This window comes from Mytilinidion resinicola (genome assembly GCF_010093595.1).
Source record: "Mytilinidion resinicola strain CBS 304.34 unplaced genomic scaffold BDZ99scaffold_14, whole genome shotgun sequence".
Classification (NCBI taxonomy): Eukaryota; Fungi; Ascomycota; class Dothideomycetes; order Mytilinidiales; family Mytilinidiaceae; genus Mytilinidion; species Mytilinidion resinicola.
Window position 1 is genome coordinate 950154 of NW_022985450.1, and position 18846 is coordinate 968999.

Here is an 18846-nt window from a genome sequence, read left to right on the forward strand (position 1 = left end):
TCCCCTAGTATATATACAACTAGCTAGACGTCTATAGAAATCAGAGTTCACATCAATTTCAACCTGAGTCGAACTCGACAATGACCACCAGACGCGGCTGGGTCAGCTCACCGAATGAGCGAGGCACCATGGACATCATCTGGAGTTGCGTTTCCACGCTTTTCATCTGTCTATGGAGCATGCTTCATCTCAACGTACCGTCGAAGAAAGACTCATTCTGGACAATCGTCTGGCGCAAGGCCCGGTGGCTTCTGCTTGGCATTCTGGCTCCAGAAGTCCCGATGCTGTTCGCCTGCGGTCAGTGGGCATCCGCGAAGAGATCCGTGAACGACATGAGGAAGCTCGGCTTCAGCGACGCAGAATGGTCACTCGAGCATGCGTGGTACGCCGATAGTGGAGGATTTGAGCTTCAACCCCTGGAGGGTGAACCTCTTCCTATCACGGCAAGACAGGTCTGGTACCTCTTGGAAAACGGATTCATCAGCCTACCGAGCATTTCGAAAAAGGAGATCTGGGACAAAAGCAACGCAGACAAAGTTACCAAATTCCTCGCTTATTTTCAAACCGCATGGCTGGTAACGCAGACAGTGGGCCGCGCCATTCAGCACCTTGCAATTACTCCGCTTGAGCTGGCCAGTATTGCTCTGGCTCTCACTTCCCTCACTACCCTCGGCTTCTGGATGCACAAGCCCCTAGATGTTGGAACAGCTACAACACTCCACACCGACCGTAGTATTAGAGATATCCTTGAGCACGCTGGCGAAATCTTCCTAGCAGACTTCACAAATACTCCACTCGACTTCATCGAGCCACGCATCTACGTTTCGCGCAAGTGTGGCTCGGCGCTCTTAAACTGGATCCTTCACCGTGGCCTTCAAACCCGACCGATCGAGCGGATTCCTGACGACCGCGACCCTCAGCTCTACAATATCTATCAGCGCATCACACTAGGCATTGCCACTGCCTCCTTCGCCAGCATCCATCTCGCGGGGTGGAATTTTGGGTTCGACACTACGTGGGAGATGTGGCTATGGCGGAGCAATTGCCTTATTATGTGGGGTTTGCTGGCAACATTCGGAACCACAGAAGTGATCATATGCTGTCGAGACAATTTCCAAAGCATGGGTATGGACACACTAGGAGGATACAAGCTGCGATGGCCAGCGTGCTTGTGGTTCGTGATTCCGGGTGGTTTATACGTGATGGCGAGAGCGTGTTTGATCTTTGAAGTTCTATTCAGTATGCGGAGTCTTCCACAAGAAGCGTTTGTAGAGGTGCAATGGTCAGCAATGCTGCCCCATATATAACTAATGTATGTGACGGAGTACGTGTTTGTATCCTATATTTAGCCCTCTTAGTAATACGGTATGCTTGGTAAGAAGCTGTACCAGAACCAGCTGGAACCAGCTAGAACCAGCGATACGGCTTACAAAGCCTACCCATACGCAGTATATATACTGCGCATGTAAGATAGATAGTTCCTCACTCAATACATTACCTAACCCGTTCAACGTATTGTTTCACAACCATCCTCAGTATGCCTAGAACGAGATCTCAAGAAATACATTAGCCTTGTGACTACGCTCTCTTAAACTCTTTAAACTGAGAGTTTTCCTTTCCCTCGAAATATGTTATCTTAACAGTAGCTTTAGATGAATAGAGTTTGGACGACACTCGTGTTTAAGAGTCTTTGACATTACCGGGATATAATTGAAGGCTCCCTTATCGTCAATGATTTGATGGCTTTGCCCCGGCCCATTCGGACAATCATTCTCTCAACATCCGAGGCTTCAGAGCGCGAATACTGCGGAACTCAACAATAGTGAGAGATCTCTCTCGCGGGGTGGCTCAGCACATTATCAGAAATCTGGAAGAACTTTAAACGCAATAGCAAGGAAAAGTGCGCCAGACTAGGTTCTACTTTGTATTCTAAACGATGCGAGTATTTAACGCACTCTACGAACCTTAAAACTTACGCCTGCGAGGCCGCTATTCGTATCTTTCCCGGCCAGAGCGACGATGGCGGCGAAAGTGCCGCATCTAAGTTGCAGTTATACCGCGGCCGTCACGCAAAGACCAAGGCATGCCTGATGCCATGAAGAAAGCCAACCTCGATCAATCGAGCGCGAATCCATTCCCACTGGGCTTTGGGGACCGGGACCTCACGTATCGACAAAGCGGCTGCCAGCACCCAGATAATGTAGTGGCAGGCAATCCCTCGGCCGCGTCCCGCCGTGTTCAAGAATCGCGCGTCGTCGGACCAGCCGAGGAGGAAGGGTACGCTCGCGCAGACGTCGTCTATCGCTTGCTGCAGGCGGAGATGCAGGCACATATCCGGGAGTACCGTTGTGGTGAACGTCAACGATGCCTCTTGGACTTGCTGCTGTGCATCATGGTGGCAGTCGTTGAGAGGGAACGTGTGCTGGATAAGGCTCTGAAGTAGATATATCTGGCAGTAGGTGTATATGTGCCAGATGCTAGCGTGGTGGAGGTTATGGAACAGGTTTAGGTGCACGGGGAAATACTCTGCCGCTTCGCGGACCCGACCTGCCTCATGTATGACCTCGCAACTAGAAATAGACCAGTGATGTAGTTCGAGTGGAAGGGATTGCCTGAAGCTGAGCATGTCCTCATTGATCGAATGGACCTCGTGCGACCACTGAAGCTGCTCCATTGTCTTTTCTTCTGCCACGGCCGCATAGCCATCTGCAAATAACTCGCGGGCTTGGGAGCGGCCCAGCACGAGACGCGAGACCAGCAGCATCAAGTGCTTGAGGTGTGGTGATGGGAAGGCTGCGTCCCAGTTGAATGTAGGCCGTTCGGGCGGCGCCGCGGACTGTGCAATGCAGTTCAGTTGTTGACGAATCCAAACCAGGCGGAACAGGCCCAGGCCAGCCTCTGTCTGCAGCTGCGCCTTGCCGCGGTGGTTAATCAGGGCTGCCTGACCCCTCTCATGTGATCTCCAGAGGCCGGTTTCGTCGCCGCTGATGATCTATAAGTATCATCGTTAGAGGAGTCCTGCTAGAGCGACGGACGAGAAAGAGGCAAATGTGCATTGGTATGAACAGCATACCTCGTACTTAGCCAGCAGGCACAGGGTCGCCAGGACCTCATCGCTCCCCTTCTCCACTGGGTTGGCCAGCGACCGATTTACGAGGTTCAACGAGCGGGCATATTTTCGCCGCGCGCGCAGATTGAGACCATCGACTCTCCTTTGATTCGCAAAATGGACCAACGCTACGGCGAGTACGGCGTCAGTAAGATGCGACTGTCTGGCGTCGCGTTTGTAGATGCTGGGGAGGAAGTCGAGGTATCGAAAGGCGTTGCCACTAGCGTTCTCCTTTGGGAAGACAAAGTCATCGAAGAATTTGCAGAGGGCAAAATCCTCCCAATCGGTCGCGAGAGGTGCTGCGAGCTTCGGGGGTCGCACGGGTTTCCGCGGCGAAGCGCGTCGCTGGCGGTGGACTGCTCGCATTGCATGCTGTTGGCCATCCCGTGCCGTTAGTGGGGAGACTTTAGACAATGATAGTAAATGTGCTTAACGCAAAGAAACTTGACAAGGAGAGGCGACCTTGGACAGAACGAGATGGGGCGAGAGATGAAATTGCCAGATTACGGGAGTGACTCACGCTCTTGATTATGGCAAGATCTTCTTCGTCTGGCTTAGCCACCACAGAAGAAGCTGTTTGGTTCACGAAAGTGAAGCTAACAGGCACTGATTGCAGTGCCATTGCACTCATGGCTGCGGTTCAATAACGAATGGACTAATGTGAACTTGAAAAGATCAAGTGAGTAGCTTCTTAAAAGGCGCTCGAGGGGCTATAGTAGCATGACAGCACTGCACGTACGTCTTAGAGTCCTAGTTCTTGACAGACTTCAATGTGCCTGCACACGTAAGAGGTTCTCCGGTGGCCCTGGTGCCTCTTCCTTCTGTGCCTGCTGGAGCCGTTTTCAGGACATGGTGATGGATGATGAACGGAACCGCCGTCGGGCTTAGGCGGCACCCTCGAGGGTGTGTAATCAGTAGTCTTGCTGCTAAAATGGCGCTGGAGCCGATGGTGGTGGAGGGTTCGTGAGTGGTGGGAGTGGCGCGGTTTTCCAAATCAACTCGCATAGAATGACCCTTTTCGGATTGTGCACACTAACACACTTTGGGGAGCTGCACACTAGCACTCTTTTAGCCGGGATGTCAAGAAATTCAACATCATGTAGGCGTGTAGGCTTTGCTGATTATTCAACACAGCTCATCCACCACCAAGTCGCGCTCTGCGTCAGCCAGAGTCTTCGATCGGCTCTGGGGAATACAAGTGTTGAACTTCCAGATCCGGAATGTGCACACTACGCAGCGCTCTAGCTCGACAAGACCACGGCCTCGATGGCAGTTTTGATATGTTAGGTATAAATAAGAAGCCCTCGAGACCAGTTCAAACATCGCATTCCACTCACGAAGAACTATCGCATCAAAGCCAATACCTCCGTCGAGAATCAGCTCCTTTTGCTACCAATCTTTGCACACCAAACTCAGACAATCCGCTTCCACTACCATGGCCGCTTCATTGACTGTGCAAACCCTGCTGGAACGACATGCGAATGGCATCCACCAGCACCAACCGATTCCAACCTTCGCCGAAATAGGGGCAGCGGGAAAGCTCCCTCACATCGCCATCGTCACCTGCGCCGACACGCGATGCAACCCCGAGGACTTCCTGCACCTAAACACTGGCGAGGTCATCATCTTCCGCAATCCAGGCGGAAGTACCATGTCCGCGCTTCCAGGCCTCCTTGCCATCGACAGCTTGGTGACGCTAGAAGACATCATCGTCGTCAAGCACACGGATTGCGGCGCAACCATCTTCCGAGACGACGCAATCCGCGACACTATCAAGCAGAGGGTGCCGAACCGTGCAGTGGAGGTGGATGCAATGACTTTTGGCAACATCACCACGTCTCTCGAGGACAGTGTGAGGGAGAACCTCCGCTTTCTGAAGGGCTCTGACCTTGTCCGGAAGGAGCTGGCGGATAGATGTGTGGGATTTGTGTTTGATATAAAGAACGGGGCGCTGACTCCGGTGGAGTGAGAGAGGAAAGTCATCGAGTCTACATCAGCAATACTCTCCTATCGTCTTCGTCAGCTGGCCAGGAGCTAAAAGATCAGAGGTTCGAAGACACATGGGACAGAATTAAAAAGCTGATTATAGAGGCGACAGCACCACCAGTCCCAAAGTCTCGGAGATTTCATAAATGTAATAATTCAAAATTGGAGTATTCGGTCTGAACACGAGCCAAACTTACTTCTCACATGATGACGTTGTCTGTCCAAACCAGAAGGTCTTGTATTGCGGGCTAGCCTGCGCCCAGAAAACTCCAAGACTCCCCAGACCTATTCCCAGGCTTACGGTACCATCTCTAATCGCCACCTCCTTTTCCCAGTGAACCAAAATCATTTGAAGGTGTAGCTCTTGGCCTAAAGGTCCAGCCCCATCCCCCTGAAGTGTGCCAGTTTCCGATCTGTCAACGAGATGAGCAGAAACGACGAGGAAATCGCGAGTAGTTGACTCATTCACTCTGAGGGTTTCATGCACCTCCACGTCAATCCTCCAATCTTCGACCAGATCATTCCCTTGGCCAGAAGCGTCGCACGCAAGGCAAAGATGAAATCGCGGAACCAGTCTCGTGGTTTCTTATTCTCCCTGAATGCTGAGCTCTTTATGAATCGTGCATGGTAAAGAGAGTATCATTCCCCTAGCGTACAGACTACAAGGGGTAGGACCGAGAGTCGAGTTTGCTGTGAATGATTCGAGATGTTTGTCACAAATGCCGCCCCATAGCTGGTCCGAAACCTTCCCGCACAGTCTCACAGTATCAGGTGGACTATGGGGAGATGATGTGAGATTTTTATAGATTGCGTTATGGCGAGTGCGGGCGCAGAGGTCGAACGAATTGCCAGACATTGCGTCTACTAGCAGCAGATCCCCATGCAATGCCAACTTCAAAGGAGGCCACAGATACTGCCAGGGCTCACCCCGGCAAGGGACTTTTATTTCTCTTTTAATGCTCCAACCTACCCAGCTCCAGCTCGACACGACTGTAAGGAATACCCAACTAGCACGTTTTAAGCAGTCAAACGGTAGCTCTATCTTACGCACGCTGTGCGCAACTTACATCTTTATTTTTCTGCTAATCCACTGACCTCCCACTTAAGAACACCACGATCCACTCCCTCTCCTACTCGCTGAACACCACCGTTAGGAGTAGCCCACTGAGAGGCCACTGGCTCTTTAAAGGTAGCCTGACTTCGGCCATGTGGACCTTTACATTGTCTATAGAGTTTCCAAAGCACATCGAGCTACCACAAGCAGTGGCAGGGAGTGCTCAGTCGTACGATCAAGAGGGAAGATGGACCAAGACGCATTCGTCTCCGCTCGCATCGGGGCGCTTGTGGGTGCTGGATACGGGCTTACCACGAATATCTGTGACGGAATTATCCAGTTACAAATGACTGCTAGTAATTCCTGCGCGGGTTTGCAAAGATGGGGGACGGAGAGGAGGTGGCTGGGAGGCAGAAGATTGAGCTGAAGCACGGGTGAAGAATCGGCCCGGTCTCCAGCCTCGCCATCATCGTCCCAACTCAACACCACCACTTCCCTACCTTATCACTATAGTTCCATCTCGACTCATGAGGATCATGAGTCTTCATGCGTGTGCGTCTGCGCGCCTTCTAGCTTAGATATTCTATTCGTAACCGCTTGCCATTAACTTGAGACTTATCTTCGATTGATACCTGCAATCAGTCCATTGGTCATTTCTATTCTCGTCCTTAATTTCTCGTAAACATACAAAGGTATGCAGCTTGAGACTTTCTAGGCTCCGTGCTATCCAAATAGTGGCGCCGTGTCTCTATCGGGCATACTCATCAATCATCCATGACCGAAGGCAGGACACCTTTTTTACATTCCCGGTCCCGATAGTTCAAGGCTGATCCTAGGCCCATTCGTACTTTCTGTCCGTAGACTTGAAATGCTTGTGATCACTTTCTCTACTTCACGACTTGTTTCGTCCACGTTTTCGAGTTGTTTCTGTTGTATGTCGTCAGAGTACGAGACATCGTGGAACCATCACCGAAACAAATCACACGATTTCCGAGATCGATGGCGTCCGGCTAGATATGCACTACCTTTTCCAAACGGACTCCGTTCCGAGCAGAAAGAGGGGTGCAGATGCAAGACGTACCCCGCTGTGTCTAGACCCACGATCAAAACGCCCACGTACAACAGATCTTCGAGCAACGTGCGCAATATCAAAGTTCAATCAGCACCCGCGTGGGCCAATGCACATATCATATGCACGACAAATTATCGGAGAAGAAACTTCATCTTGCACAGTGACATCACCCAGCGCGGGAGCAACCGCCAACACAATGCTTGCGGCTCCACCTGTCGAAGTGCCCACCAATCAGGCGATATATCCCGCAGAGGCTACATACCAATCCCGCCGTGCCAGCTGTCAACCACCTCATGCGGCATCCCGGCAGTCTTAAAAAGGATTTCAACACCCCGAAGCAGCATGGCCGGCGTGGGGAAGCGTGGTGGTGTGCTTACGGGTGCCTTACCTGGGCCCTGGGGAAGCCCTGGGTGGAATATCATATCACTCAGGGTCCTTCTAACTCGGTCTTCCCAAATATCCGAATGACTGCAACTTTAGTTGCCACTATGGGTACTACAGTTGGTGTTCTCCACAAACACCCTGCTGAATTTGGACTGATGATTGCCAGAAAACATTGCCGGCGGAGCCTGATAACGTGATCGAGTCCTTACTGCACACATTGCTGGAGACTTTCACGGCGACACGGGACCTCCACAAGACGCTCCGAATAAAGGAAAAGAGGGACCATGAGGCAATCAAAACGTTGAAGGGCTATCCAGAGTCCCGCCGCAATTACTACGTGGATAGTGACGGAATGGATGAAGCGGGAGAGAATGCGATTAGTTTGGACAAGTCTGCCGTGAAACGAGAATTCCAACGAGGATATAGCGACTTGGGGCATCGATATGCAATGGGAGACGGTACTTCCGCAACTTTCCACTTTTTGGTCTCCCGGTACTGATTCCTGCCATCAGTCATCACCCAAACCGAACTCCAAGCTCAGATAATTGCCCTCCAAGGAACCCTCGTCACAGTCTTCCTCTACGGCCCGACCTCCCCCCATCCGATATCGCACCATCTCACGACGATCCTCTCAGCCTCGAAAACGGCCTCCATCAACGCGGTCCACAGCCTTGCAGCGCAATACCAACGAATGATCACCGCATTCCCTCAAATTCCTCGCAGCCCTCCATCACCACCACCCTACCCAGCAACCGTCCCGCCAGCCCGCCCACGCTCCGCCTCGCTCTCCCGCTCTCGGCCATCCACCGCGCTCGTCCCATCCCGCCACGCCTCCACCCACACCAAGTCCGCCCGCCCCCTCAGCTATCCAGCCTCGTCCCGCGACTCTCTCCCCGCGGCCCTCCCAATGCCCTACCCTAGCACGCGCTCCTCCACGCCCACCACCTCCCTAACCAACCCCTCGCCCACCTCCAACCACGCCCTCTTCTGCCCCTACGCCCTGCACCTGCAAACGCACCCCCACCAACCCCTCTCCCCGGCCCTTACTTCCTCAACCCCCTCCTGCCCCTCCTGCGCTCGCACGCTCAACCTCACGCCCGGCCGAACCTGGGAAGTGCGCAAGACGGACATCGTGCTCGAGCACGACGCGCGCGGCCGCCGCGACAGCGTGCGCGAGCGCGAGATCAAGCGCGTGTTTCAGGTGAACAACCGCTTTGTTGTGAAGTGCCACCGCGCGGGGCCCGAGGGGGGGTATTCTTGTGTGATTTGCGCGAGAGATGACGGGTGTGAGGCGGACACGGTGTGTGGGGACGTGAAGGCGCTGGTGCGGCATGTGTGGATGGAGCATGAGGCGCGGGAGTTGGAGGGGGAGGTGGATGTGGTGGAGGTGCGGGAGGAGGGAGACTGGTGGGGGAGGGGGAGTCGGCGACGGAGTTGGGATGGGGGGGAGAGGTGAAGGGTGTTGCGTGGTTTGCTGTATTTGTATGATTGTTGGTGAGTGTGTTGAGGAGGATGGATGGGTTTGAGTTTCTTGAGATGTTTCGGATTCTTTTCTTGCATTTTTGTATGATGGTCGACGAATCTTCCGGTTAACGATAAAAGGCTGGTAGCCGAAAAGTACGATGCGGCATTGTCATTGAATCTCAGGAGTTCTAGAGTCTTTTAAGTTTCGGTGTATTGTAGCAGAGTTTCGGAAAATAGCAGGAGGTACATCGTGTTCACTATTCGTACACTCAATCTCCCTCCTTGTACTACTCATCCAACCTTCTTCAAACTTGGACAAATAGCCACTTAAAATCAGATGCAAATAAATCTCCATCTTCCTCTTGGTCTATATTGAAAAAACCTGCCTCAATTCGCCATCCGCCACGCCCTCAACGGCAGCGCCTGTAACCTCATGGCCGCTGGCCGTATGAAACCCACAAACGTCACCACCCCAATGACCACACAGATCACGTTCATGACGTAGTAGCCATCAGTAGTGATATTACACGTTCCACCCCCGTCCTTGCAGCGGTGCTTATCCGCTTCTAGCGCGCAAGAGAAGGGAGAGGTGACGAGCGGTGACTTCAGGCCGTCCGGATTGGGTGGATTGGTGGGAGGGATACAGGTTGCAGCGGTGAACAAGTCAACGAATTTAAGGATGAAAAAGCGGGGAAATGTGCCACCGAGGTTGGAGACGCTGATGGGACGTTAGTAACCTGGTTTAGGGATGGAGGAGAAAGAGGGGAGCTTACGTAGCTAAGAGCGTCATGTAGGTACCCCCGATGACTGGATCCGCGATTCGAGCGTGGAAAGCGCTGATAGCTACGAACATGACCGTGTTCATGAAGGTGCTGTATACGTGCTCCACGATTACGGTGAGAAGGTACCATGTTGGCACGCCCGTGGCCGGTGTCACGCCTGAGGGGAAGATCATGACAACGAATTGAGCAAAAACAGCAGCTCCTAAACGTCCTATAAAGGCCCAAGACCATAGCTTCATGGGTGGGTAGGTTTGGCACCATTTTCCGGCATAGTAACCTAGGGAGATCTCGAAAGGAAAGTCGATGAGGACGGTAAGAGCAAGGTCTTGCTGGCTGAAACCCTTGTCCAGCAGTTTGAGGTTCGTGACGCCATCGTTGGCTTGGAATCCAATCTTCGCGATCAAATGAATGATGATGAAGGTTTGAATGTTCTTGAGCTTCAAGATGCCGCCCATGACTTTGTACACGTCCCAGATGCCATCCGTGTTCCTTGTGCGCTCCTCCGTCTTCATGATGGCGAGACCGGCTGTTACGATGAGATACGCCCAGCCCCAGAACTTAAGATATCCGTCCAGAGTCATGAGACCGACTTCTAGGGGGGCATCGGCAGGTCGGAACCAGCGATTCGCAAAGTCTTTCGAATTGAAGGCAAGAAAAACGGTGTATGAGAGGAACTGTCCGGCTGTGAGACCGACAGTCTGTGCGGTCGAGGCATAAGAGAGATTTTCGTGCGAAAGGAGGGTCAACGCCCAACCTGCATTCCAAAATTAGCAACATATCCCAGAAACACCTCCATCTCCAAGTTTTGAGGCCTTTTGTGTCTCTTGTGTCTCAAGGGAATGAAAGACTCACCATCAACAGCAATATCCTGCGTCGCGCATAGAAACACTAATGCAAACCACCACCATGTAAAATTCCATACTCCACCGCCATCCTTCGCCTCAGCACTAATCATCATCTCCTGCACACGCCCGCCCAGCCAAAGCATTGCAAAACCACTGATGGTCTGGATCGGCAAGATCCAGCTCTTCCTCCGCCCCAGCTTCGGACTCCACACGGCATCCACGATGGGACTCCACAACAGCTTCAAGCTGTACGGGTAGCTGGCGAGCGAGAACACGCCAATCTCAGTATACGAAACGTGGCTCTTCAGCAAAAACGGAACAGACCCCGTCGCCAACCCCATCGGGATACCCTGGAGAAAGTACAGCAGCACGAGCAGCAGGAAATTCGACTGATCCTGCTTCGGCAGCTCGAAGAAGCCTTTCGACGACGCCTCAGAGTCGTGCGTCATAGTCGGCACGGGGTCATCGAGCGAGAACGAGTGCCGTCCCACCAGACTCGCGGCTTGGGATGTTGGACTGTCTAGAGGCGCATGTTTCCGGCGGTGCTCGACCCCGTTCATGGCGTCGGCGCCGCGCGCTCTGCCGTTGGCGCTCGAGGGCGTCTCGGGGCGGGCGGAGGAGGAGGCGGACGGGGGAGGTTGTGGGGAGCGGGATTGGCGTCCTTTCTTGCCCATCTGATGTTTTTGAGGGTTATTGGGGTCTTCGTCGGTGGCTTCTTCGTCGTCTGAAAATTCGGAGGGGTCGAGGAGGTGGGCGTGCTCAGGGGAGCTTCGAGAAGACGAGGACGCGGGGACGTGGAGGGGTGGCAGATGCGTTGTGTCCTTTTTCTTGGGATCAGAAGAGGTATTGTGTGTTCCTAGAACATTCGGAGAGGGTTCTATCGTCTGCAACTCGACGTCTGGCTGGCTTCTTGCCCGGCGATGCTGGGCGTATAAGTTCTGCTCGTACTGGGCACGGTGGGTGGGCAGTATATGGGTCTCAGCGGCCGAAGGAAAGGAGGGCGGTATATGGGATGGTTCGAAAGCGTCACTTGTAGTGGGAGGCATCCATGAAGACCCCTCGCGGCAGGAGATGTGTGCTAGTGTCGAAGACGGCCCTATGCAGGAACGGAACGTGTCCTGAACCAAGCAAGTGGAGCAGAGGGCCAGCGAGTGGGGGCGATGGGAATTCGAGGGATATGTCAAAGAGTGAATGAGAGCGTGAGTAGAGAGCGTAGTATAAAGCGGGAGCGAGAGAGCTATTGACAGCTCCTCCCGTTGTTCCTGTCGAGATAACGGAACTGAGTCTTGTTTCACCACTGCAGGCGTCACGTGATTGCGGTTCTACAGCGCGTTCACCACCACACCACCCCATTCCTGTCCCCTCGCCCTTATCCTCCACCACAACTTAGCCCACCGCCGTCATGGCCACCTCCGCGCCCCAAACCCTCGACGCTGAGCTCGCCAATCTCCACGCCCAGATTGCGCACCTCCGCCACCGCCGCGCCAACCTCTCCACCACCCTCCTCGCGCACCCAAACACCTCCACGTTGCTGAACACCAACCGCCCCCGCGGCATCCAAAAGCCCGCCCATCGCAGCGCCGCCTCTGTCCTCTCCAAACAACAAAACCACACAACCCACTCCCTCCACCGCGCGCTGGCGGGGTGCACCGCCTACAAAGTGCAAGACCCGGACCCATACGCCGTCGACTCCGGACGCGTCCTAGGCGTCCAAATTGAAGTCTTCACAAACGGTAAACCTCATCCTCCCCTCCAACTGCGCCTTAAACACACACTAGCTAACAACCCCCCAGGCGCCTTCCTCCCACCCTACCACATCCTCCTGCACCGGCCCTACGCAACCCACCCCCACACGCTAAAGATCCACAAACACACGCTCCCGCCCTGCATCCCGTTATCGCAGCTCGCGCGGAAGCACCTGCCCCAGCCGGCGAAGAACGAGGCGGGCGAGCCGGTGCAGGATCTGCAGAAGCTGGTCCGCGCGGTGCGGTGGGAGACGCAGAGCTGGCATCTGCGCGTGGCGGCGGTCGAGAGGTTGCGTGAGGAGGCGGGCTTGGGCCCTACGCACCCCCGGGCTCCTGAGGATGAGGAGGTCGGGGTGATGCAAGGGCTCGACGTCGACGCTAACCCCGGGGATGTGCTGAATGGTTACGTCGCGCCTGCGAGACAAGGCCCGCGTCGCAAGGGCCAGATCGTGGCGGTAGAGGCGGATAGGGCGGTGAGCGCTGTTTCGATCGAGTGGGCGGGGGGCTTGGGGGTGCGGATGCGGGTGACGAAGGATGGGGAGGTTGAGAAGGGTGTTGCGCGGTGGCGGAGTGGAGAGCGGGATGAGAGGACGGAGAGGGCAGTGCTGGGGAGGATTGAGGGGGTGGTGGAAAGGTTGGGAGGACGGAGGTAAGGATGCGGCGTTGTCACGACGGTCATTTTCATAGTCGATCGCAGCGGAGACCCCGTATGATCAGTGATGAGATGAGTAATATAGGCGAGTTGAGGATATTAGTATTATGAATGATACCCAGCGCTCCCACGCGCAATCCACAGGCTTTTTCAAAGCTCCAACCGCTTCATTTCGCTCAATCCAACAAATTTACTCAGACAAACAAGCAGAAGAGTATTCAGCTGCAAGATCAAACCGCCCCAAGCCCACCTCACCCTCGCCCCGTCTGACAAAGCGCAATACAGAACTCCCTAAAATCGCCCTTCGTCGCCTCTTCCAAATCCTCCTCTATCACTCTGCCATACTTATGCTCATACTCCTCCTTCACGCGAATCATATGCATTCTATCCCAATGCAACCGCACCAGTCGCGAGATGAGGAGCTCGTAGCGCTGCTGACGCTCGTGCTTGGAGACTGACTCTTTCGAGAGTTTGGAGGATGATGAGCGCGGGCCGGGCGCAGCGGGCTCGGGAGGCTCGATGAGGTCCATGAGGGCGTGGTGGAGGAGCATGCTGTCACGTGCTGGCCGGTTGATGGCGCCGTTGAGAATGTGGGCGATTACTTCGCCCTAGAGTGTGTCTTAGCATCCGCATACCAATCTTCAAGGACTAGAGGGAAAAGAAGGGGGTGAGTGGGAAGGGAAAAGTTGACATACCACAAGATTATTACTCTTCCTCAACGCATCTCTCGCAAAATTACCCTGGTACTTCCTCTCATACGTCCGCAGCACCTCTCTGAGATGCTGGTCACTCCGCATAACCACAACCCCCAACATCGCAGTCTCACCCCCCTCTCTCGCCTTCAACGCCTTGTAAAGCGTATCTACGTCCTTATTCCGATACTCCATCGGCCACACATCGCTCTCCTCCTGCCGCTCCCCCTCCAGCGCCATCAGCACCGCTTTGCGAAACTTGTCTGCTTTGAGCTCTTTGTCCATACATCGCGTCAAGCTGTCCCCGTACCGCTTATCCTTGAACGCGTCCTTAATCTCGCGGATGTCATGGTTCTGCCGCCCCATGAGCGCTTCGACGAGGAGCTCCCGCCGCGCATTGCTAGACTGGTACCAAAAATTCGCCCAGTAGCCCTCGCTCTCATACTTCCCTAGCGCGGTCACGTGGCAGATTTTGCCGAAGTTGGACGAGGGGATTTTGAGCTTGATGTGCTTTGCGATGTTGATACCGCGGCCTTGGACCTTGCAATGCCGCTTGTACTCGGCGCGGAGCTCGAGCATCTGGTCATGGGAGAGGGTGGGCAGGATGTCGATGAGGGTGTCGACGTCTGGCGTGCGGCTGGCGAGGGCGTCGACGAGAGCGAGGGCGTCTTCGGTAGCGTCGTAGATCTTGACGCGTTTTTCCTTTTGGGATTGGGATTGGGATTGGGATTGGGATTGGGATTGGGTGGTCAAGGCCATGGCTTCGAGGGCGAGCTTATCGCCCTTGCGACCTTTCGAGGGGGGCGAGGGGCGGCGGCCTGAGGTGGAGGGCGCACGGTGTCGGCTTGATGTGGAGGTGGCACGATGGTGGCCGCGGATGGAGGAGGTAGAGTCGCGTGGGGATAGGCTGTTGAGCATAGGAAGGTCGTCGAGATCATCGTCGGGGAGCATCATGGCAGAGGGCATGGGTGAGATGGATTGGTAGACTCCGTGATACGCTTCTAGCAGAGGACTGCCTGGTGGTGCTTGGCCTGGGAGGATTTGCTGTATGTCTGGACGGTTGCCGCTGACAGATAGACGATCCATGTGGGGCATGCCTGGCGAAGGAGCTCGAAGATCGGGACGTGGGCCGTTTACTGACATTCTATGTGGGTGCAGGCCTGGAGACGGGGGTTGGGGCACTCTGGAACCTCCCGGAGTTATCTCGACAACAGCGTGATCGCCATAATATCCTGATGACTTCCGAGAGTGAGACGGAGCTGATTGCTGGGAAATGGGAGGCGGAGGTTGCTGATATTGAGCTTGAGATGGAGGAGGGGACGGCTGATATTGAGCTTGAGGTAAAGGGGCCTGTTGGTATTGAGCCTGAGGTGGAGGGGGCTGCTGTTGTCCATGCTGAGGCTTAGAGGTGTACTCGTAGAACTCAGGCTGCTGATATTGCGGTGCTGCAGGTTGTGCACTATGTCTTATAGGTGGCTGCTGCGCCTGCTGTGCCGATGAAACTACAGGCTTCGACGTAAAGGTGATCTTGTCTGGCGGTGCTGCATACTGAAACCCTCCCGTCCCTCCTACTGCCCTCTGGGGACCGGACTGATTCGCAGCATTCGGCGTATACCCGTATTGCGGCGCCTGAGAATACGAAACTGGCTGTCCATACGGGTAAGACGGCGACGTCGGCGACGCTGGTCCCCGGTCCTGCGGTTGGCTCGTATACTGATACTGCTGGGCCTGTTGCTGCTGCTGGATATATGCCGGCCTCTCGTGCGGTGGGAGATCAGTGTAATCGCCCATAGTGATGTTGCTCGCCACCGGGGGCTGCGGAACGATACTTTGAGCACTCATCTCAGTTCGATGGCTTCCTGAAGTCCCTCCTAGGAGGTGCGCGGGGGTTACATACCCGTGAGGTTGCGCTGATGGCTGCGAGGGCTGCCTAACCTCATACTGCGGGGTAGCTCCCGCCCCCCCTTGGCCTGGAGCTGCATATGAATAGACAGCTGGGCTGGGTGAGGGAGCCCGCACGTTGCTGCGCGATCTATCACGTTTCCCTCCATCTCGCGACTTGGAGCGCGAGCGGCTCTTGCGGTCGTCGACGCGCAAAGACATGGCAGGGGTGATGAAGTTTGATGTTGAAGTATGAGAGGACGTCAATGGCACGCGCAGAACATCAGACGAAGAGAGGATAGCACTACGAGACGCGATTGAGAGAGAAGGAAAGCAGAAAGAAGAGAGAGAAAGGGAAAGACACGAGGGTTCAGGCGCGTAGAAATTTGGATGGTGGGGAGCGAAAGGCGTTTGCGGGCGGCGGTTCAGCCGCTGACAAGGATTATTTGGGGGCCAGAATAGGTTGCTCAAGTCCGAGGCGACATATTAAGACGTCACAGGGCCAGTAAAAGGGCACGACTATCTCGATAGGCTATTCGTGACAGACATATGGTCTCACAATACACCCCTGGAGAGTTTCAGGGCGTATGGCGTGGTGTCCTGTAAGCGTAAGCAGTTCGTATCACGTGATGGGTGCTTTTTCCACATCTAGCTTTGTCAGCTACTTTGAAATCGAGAAACATCTGATTCACTATCAGGCGACAGCAATATATGGAAGCTAATGTCGGTTTGTAGAAGGTGGTTTTCAGGGATGAATGGGCTTTCAAGATCTCGAGGATACCTACTTTTGTATCAAACCCTAGAAAATTACCTGCGCGCTTTAGCACTCATCAAAACGGCCGGAAACACTTACTGAGCAGGCAGCGAGACAGCTGGCAGCTTCACGAACAGCGGAGGATGTGTATCACGTACAATCTGACGTGGCGGCGCCACAAGAACAGGCAGAAATGGAAGAGGATCTTTGTTAGACGGCCCTTTACAGGACGGCGCAACGATGGGAGTTTGGATAATACATAGGCGGCAGGGCAGCTAGGAACACGGATTCGTACACGAGATTGATAGTAAGTTTCTGTCCTCAATTCACTAATTTCGACAGCACTAACCTCCTCAGGAATATGCCTTACTTCTTCCTGCTTAGCGTTCTTTTTTTCTGGAGCTTAGTGATTTAATTCCCTTCGGACACTATGACAGACCAACGCGAAGATTTCCATGAAAAAGCACTTCATAACTTTAACCGTCGGCAATCCGCGCGGCGGACGACAGGACTGTCCACGACCATCACAGCCGTATCGTTGTCTGTAATATGTTATGAGAGGTCTCGTACAGGAATTACGCAGATTAGCTGCGATTTCCAACTGTACCTGGACGAGTGAAGTATATCACGCTTAGACGAGGAAGGTGGCGTTGGTCTTCAGGCGGTACTGCGACGCGATGAAAAGCCGGCTTAAGGTATCCACCGCTCAAGTACGACAGTGTTTCCTGCGACATCAAGGGTTAGTATAGCTATCATGAAACCTGAACGAGAATTACTTACGCCGACGTTCACCACTAGAGCGCAAGGCACATGCTTAACCCATAACCATTCCCCTTCCTCCACCTGCCTAATTTGTAACGCTGCCACCGGCTAACTGAAAAGCGGTGTATATGTCCCGAAGTCGGTGTGTCGAAGTATCATATCTCCGTCTCCGCTGTCTGTCTTTGCCAATTTGATTGCGTCATCTTTACTCTGAGGATGCTGCACCATATAGCGCATATGGCAGTCCGATTTGGCATCGTAGTTATGCAGATCCCAGAGTTGCTCCTCCTTTGCCAATTCCAAGATATCAGCAGTCAGAATGAGAAGGCGCTTGAGCACATGATTATGCAGATGTCTGCAGAAACGCTCTGTCTGCGCTGCCTGGTCGACGCAGGGTCTTAGACAGGAGAAGCCTGCGAATTCCGACACATATTCAGGACCATCGTAGATTTCGACGTTATCTCTTAGATTTGATGCTATCTTACGCTCACCTGCGGCTTTATATCCCAAGTCTGGTAGGCTTCTGTCCACAAAATGCTTATTCTTCTCTTGCTGGGAAGTACAAAAATCGATCTGGCGAGAGCAAATTTATCGCTCACTTCTTCCTCGCCGAGGCCGAGTTTGTGACGTGGAAGAACCCGACACTTTCAATGGAATCCTTGAGTTGAGCAACAAGTCTTTGCTTCCCTCCGGGTTGGTCGAAGGTGGATAGGTCAAGATTCGTAAGCTCGGCGTACTTGAGGTTGGTCGAGGATGGCAAAGTCTGCTGATACTTGGATGTACTCATTTCTTTTCTCTGTCTCACATTCATGATTATGCTGCCGATTTATCTGAGCTTTGGAACTGTGGGAATGCGAAGTTAGGTCGATAGAGACGCCGGAGAGGTTACAGTGCTGCTTGACAGGCTTTCGGAATGTGCGGGATGAAAGTAGTAGAAAGAGGGGGGCACTAATGCTGGGAAATAAACCCATACTGGAAAGAGAGTGACCACAACTTGCATTTGCATTGCAGTCTTGTGTTCGTGGGCAAATCTTAGCCAACGGGTTAATTTCAGGTGATATCAATTCTACGTCACAAAAGCCACAAAAGTTGTTCAAATGCACTTATATCATAAGAGACAGCATTTTATTTCGGACGAGCCTAATTACCACCCCCCTTTTCTCTCCGTATCACCCCTCTTTTCTCTTGCTATAACCCCCCCTAGATTTAGCTTAGCTACGGCCTGTAACAACTTTGTCTCACCAATTAGAAGCAGAACCGCTAAGCTTTAATACGGAATCTACGTTAACCCGCGTGACCTCACCACCTACTTATACCCCCCTAGCCCTGTGCCACTAGGACTGCCACGCATTTATAGAGGAGAGCATAAGGTCTACTATCTTTCTAGAAAGGGCCTTTATATACTCCTAAGAAGGAGGTAGTTTATAGTTAAGGGCCCGGCATAAAAGCAAGCTATTTAGGCTAAATGCTTAGCTATCTAGGCACGTTCTGTTTTAAATATAATGGCAGGTGACAGGCTGGTATATAGCTATTAATTCACTCTCGTGGTGTTGCAGATTTAAAGCTTCGAATTGGTGGGACAGAGTTGTTGCGGGCCGGAGCTAAGCTAAATCCAGGAGGGGTTATAGCAAGAGAAAAGGGGAGTGATACGGAGAGAAAAGGGG

At 53.5% G+C, this 18846-nt stretch overlaps 9 protein-coding genes across 9 annotated transcripts; 4 read left to right on the forward strand and 5 right to left on the reverse strand.

The window, feature by feature from the left end:
• Position 1: 1 nt before the first annotated feature.
• On the forward strand, positions 2-1307 carry BDZ99DRAFT_510297 (uncharacterized protein; the record flags this gene model as incomplete). Its single annotated transcript, XM_033724462.1, has 1 exon — positions 2-1307. Exon 1 carries the CDS (start codon positions 81-83, stop codon positions 1305-1307), a length of 1227 nt encoding a protein of 408 aa, XP_033574388.1. The 5' UTR covers positions 2-80.
• A 379-nt stretch (positions 1308-1686) lies between these two features.
• BDZ99DRAFT_79853 (uncharacterized protein) lies at positions 1687-3854 on the reverse strand. The gene is made up of 3 exons (XM_033728906.1): positions 3630-3854; positions 3074-3481; positions 1687-2992 (listed from the first exon to the last, which is right to left on the reverse strand). The coding sequence occupies exons 1-3, from the start codon at positions 3738-3740 to the stop codon at positions 2066-2068; spliced, it is 1446 nt and encodes a 481-aa protein (XP_033574389.1). The 5' UTR covers positions 3741-3854; the 3' UTR covers positions 1687-2065.
• A 428-nt stretch (positions 3855-4282) lies between these two features.
• Positions 4283-5232, forward strand: BDZ99DRAFT_465305 (carbonic anhydrase). Its single transcript, XM_033720513.1, has one exon. The coding sequence runs from the start codon at positions 4545-4547 to the stop codon at positions 5076-5078; it is 534 nt and encodes a 177-aa protein (XP_033574390.1). The 5' UTR covers positions 4283-4544; the 3' UTR covers positions 5079-5232.
• A 2349-nt stretch (positions 5233-7581) lies between these two features.
• On the forward strand, positions 7582-9061 carry BDZ99DRAFT_573256 (uncharacterized protein; the record flags this gene model as incomplete). The annotated part of the gene is made up of 3 exons (XM_033728277.1): positions 7582-7721; positions 7772-8063; positions 8118-9061. The coding sequence occupies exons 1-3, from the start codon at positions 7686-7688 to the stop codon at positions 9059-9061; spliced, it is 1272 nt and encodes a 423-aa protein (XP_033574391.1). The 5' UTR covers positions 7582-7685.
• A 395-nt stretch (positions 9062-9456) lies between these two features.
• On the reverse strand, positions 9457-11256 carry BDZ99DRAFT_392539 (acetyl-coenzyme A transporter 1; the record flags this gene model as incomplete). Its single annotated transcript, XM_033715793.1, has 3 exons — positions 9457-9787; positions 9843-10605; positions 10704-11256. The coding sequence occupies 3 exons, from the start codon at positions 11254-11256 to the stop codon at positions 9457-9459; spliced, it is 1647 nt and encodes a 548-aa protein (XP_033574392.1).
• Positions 11257-12062: 806 nt separating this feature from the next.
• On the forward strand, positions 12063-13238 carry BDZ99DRAFT_465310 (uncharacterized protein). Its single transcript, XM_033720514.1, has 2 exons — positions 12063-12429; positions 12490-13238. The coding sequence occupies exons 1-2, from the start codon at positions 12099-12101 to the stop codon at positions 13092-13094; spliced, it is 936 nt and encodes a 311-aa protein (XP_033574393.1). The 5' UTR covers positions 12063-12098; the 3' UTR covers positions 13095-13238.
• On the reverse strand, positions 13149-15804 carry BDZ99DRAFT_510300 (Annexin). The gene is made up of 3 exons (XM_033724463.1): positions 15683-15804; positions 13789-15613; positions 13149-13701 (listed from the first exon to the last, which is right to left on the reverse strand). Exons 2-3 carry the CDS (start codon positions 15574-15576, stop codon positions 13345-13347), a joined length of 2145 nt encoding a protein of 714 aa, XP_033574394.1. The 5' UTR covers positions 15577-15613; positions 15683-15804; the 3' UTR covers positions 13149-13344.
• Positions 15805-16739: 935 nt separating this feature from the next.
• On the reverse strand, positions 16740-17176 carry BDZ99DRAFT_465312 (uncharacterized protein). Its single transcript, XM_033720515.1, has 2 exons — positions 17028-17176; positions 16740-16962 (listed from the first exon to the last, which is right to left on the reverse strand). Exons 1-2 carry the CDS (start codon positions 17152-17154, stop codon positions 16889-16891), a joined length of 201 nt encoding a protein of 66 aa, XP_033574395.1. The 5' UTR covers positions 17155-17176; the 3' UTR covers positions 16740-16888.
• Positions 17177-17763: 587 nt separating this feature from the next.
• On the reverse strand, positions 17764-18141 carry BDZ99DRAFT_465314 (uncharacterized protein). Its single transcript, XM_033720516.1, has one exon. The coding sequence runs from the start codon at positions 17991-17993 to the stop codon at positions 17778-17780; it is 216 nt and encodes a 71-aa protein (XP_033574396.1). The 5' UTR covers positions 17994-18141; the 3' UTR covers positions 17764-17777.
• Positions 18142-18846: the final 705 nt, after the last annotated feature.

Coding starts and splice junctions, on each gene's coding strand:
- BDZ99DRAFT_79853 (XM_033728906.1), bottom strand. CDS start 3,740: ATGAGTGCAATGGCACTGCAATCAGTGCCTGTTAGCTTCACTTTCGTG. Junction 3,482..3,629: donor ATCTTGCCATAATCAAGAGC/GTGAGTCACTCC, acceptor GATGGCCAACAG/CATGCAATGCGAGCAGTCCA. Junction 2,993..3,073: donor GCCTGCTGGCTAAGTACGAG/GTATGCTGTTCA, acceptor TGATACTTATAG/ATCATCAGCGGCGACGAAAC.
- BDZ99DRAFT_465312 (XM_033720515.1), bottom strand. CDS start 17,154: ATGTCGCAGGAAACACTGTCGTACTTGAGCGGTGGATACCTTAAGCCG. Junction 16,963..17,027: donor GATATACTTCACTCGTCCAG/GTACAGTTGGAA, acceptor AACATATTACAG/ACAACGATACGGCTGTGATG.
- BDZ99DRAFT_465314 (XM_033720516.1), bottom strand. CDS start 17,993: ATGAATGTGAGACAGAGAAAAGAAATGAGTACATCCAAGTATCAGCAG.
- BDZ99DRAFT_465305 (XM_033720513.1), top strand. CDS start 4,545: ATGGCCGCTTCATTGACTGTGCAAACCCTGCTGGAACGACATGCGAAT.
- BDZ99DRAFT_465310 (XM_033720514.1), top strand. CDS start 12,099: ATGGCCACCTCCGCGCCCCAAACCCTCGACGCTGAGCTCGCCAATCTC. Junction 12,430..12,489: donor AATTGAAGTCTTCACAAACG/GTAAACCTCATC, acceptor ACAACCCCCCAG/GCGCCTTCCTCCCACCCTAC.
- BDZ99DRAFT_510300 (XM_033724463.1), bottom strand. CDS start 15,576: ATGGGCGATTACACTGATCTCCCACCGCACGAGAGGCCGGCATATATC. Junction 13,702..13,788: donor GGAAGAGTAATAATCTTGTG/GTATGTCAACTT, acceptor GACACACTCTAG/GGCGAAGTAATCGCCCACAT.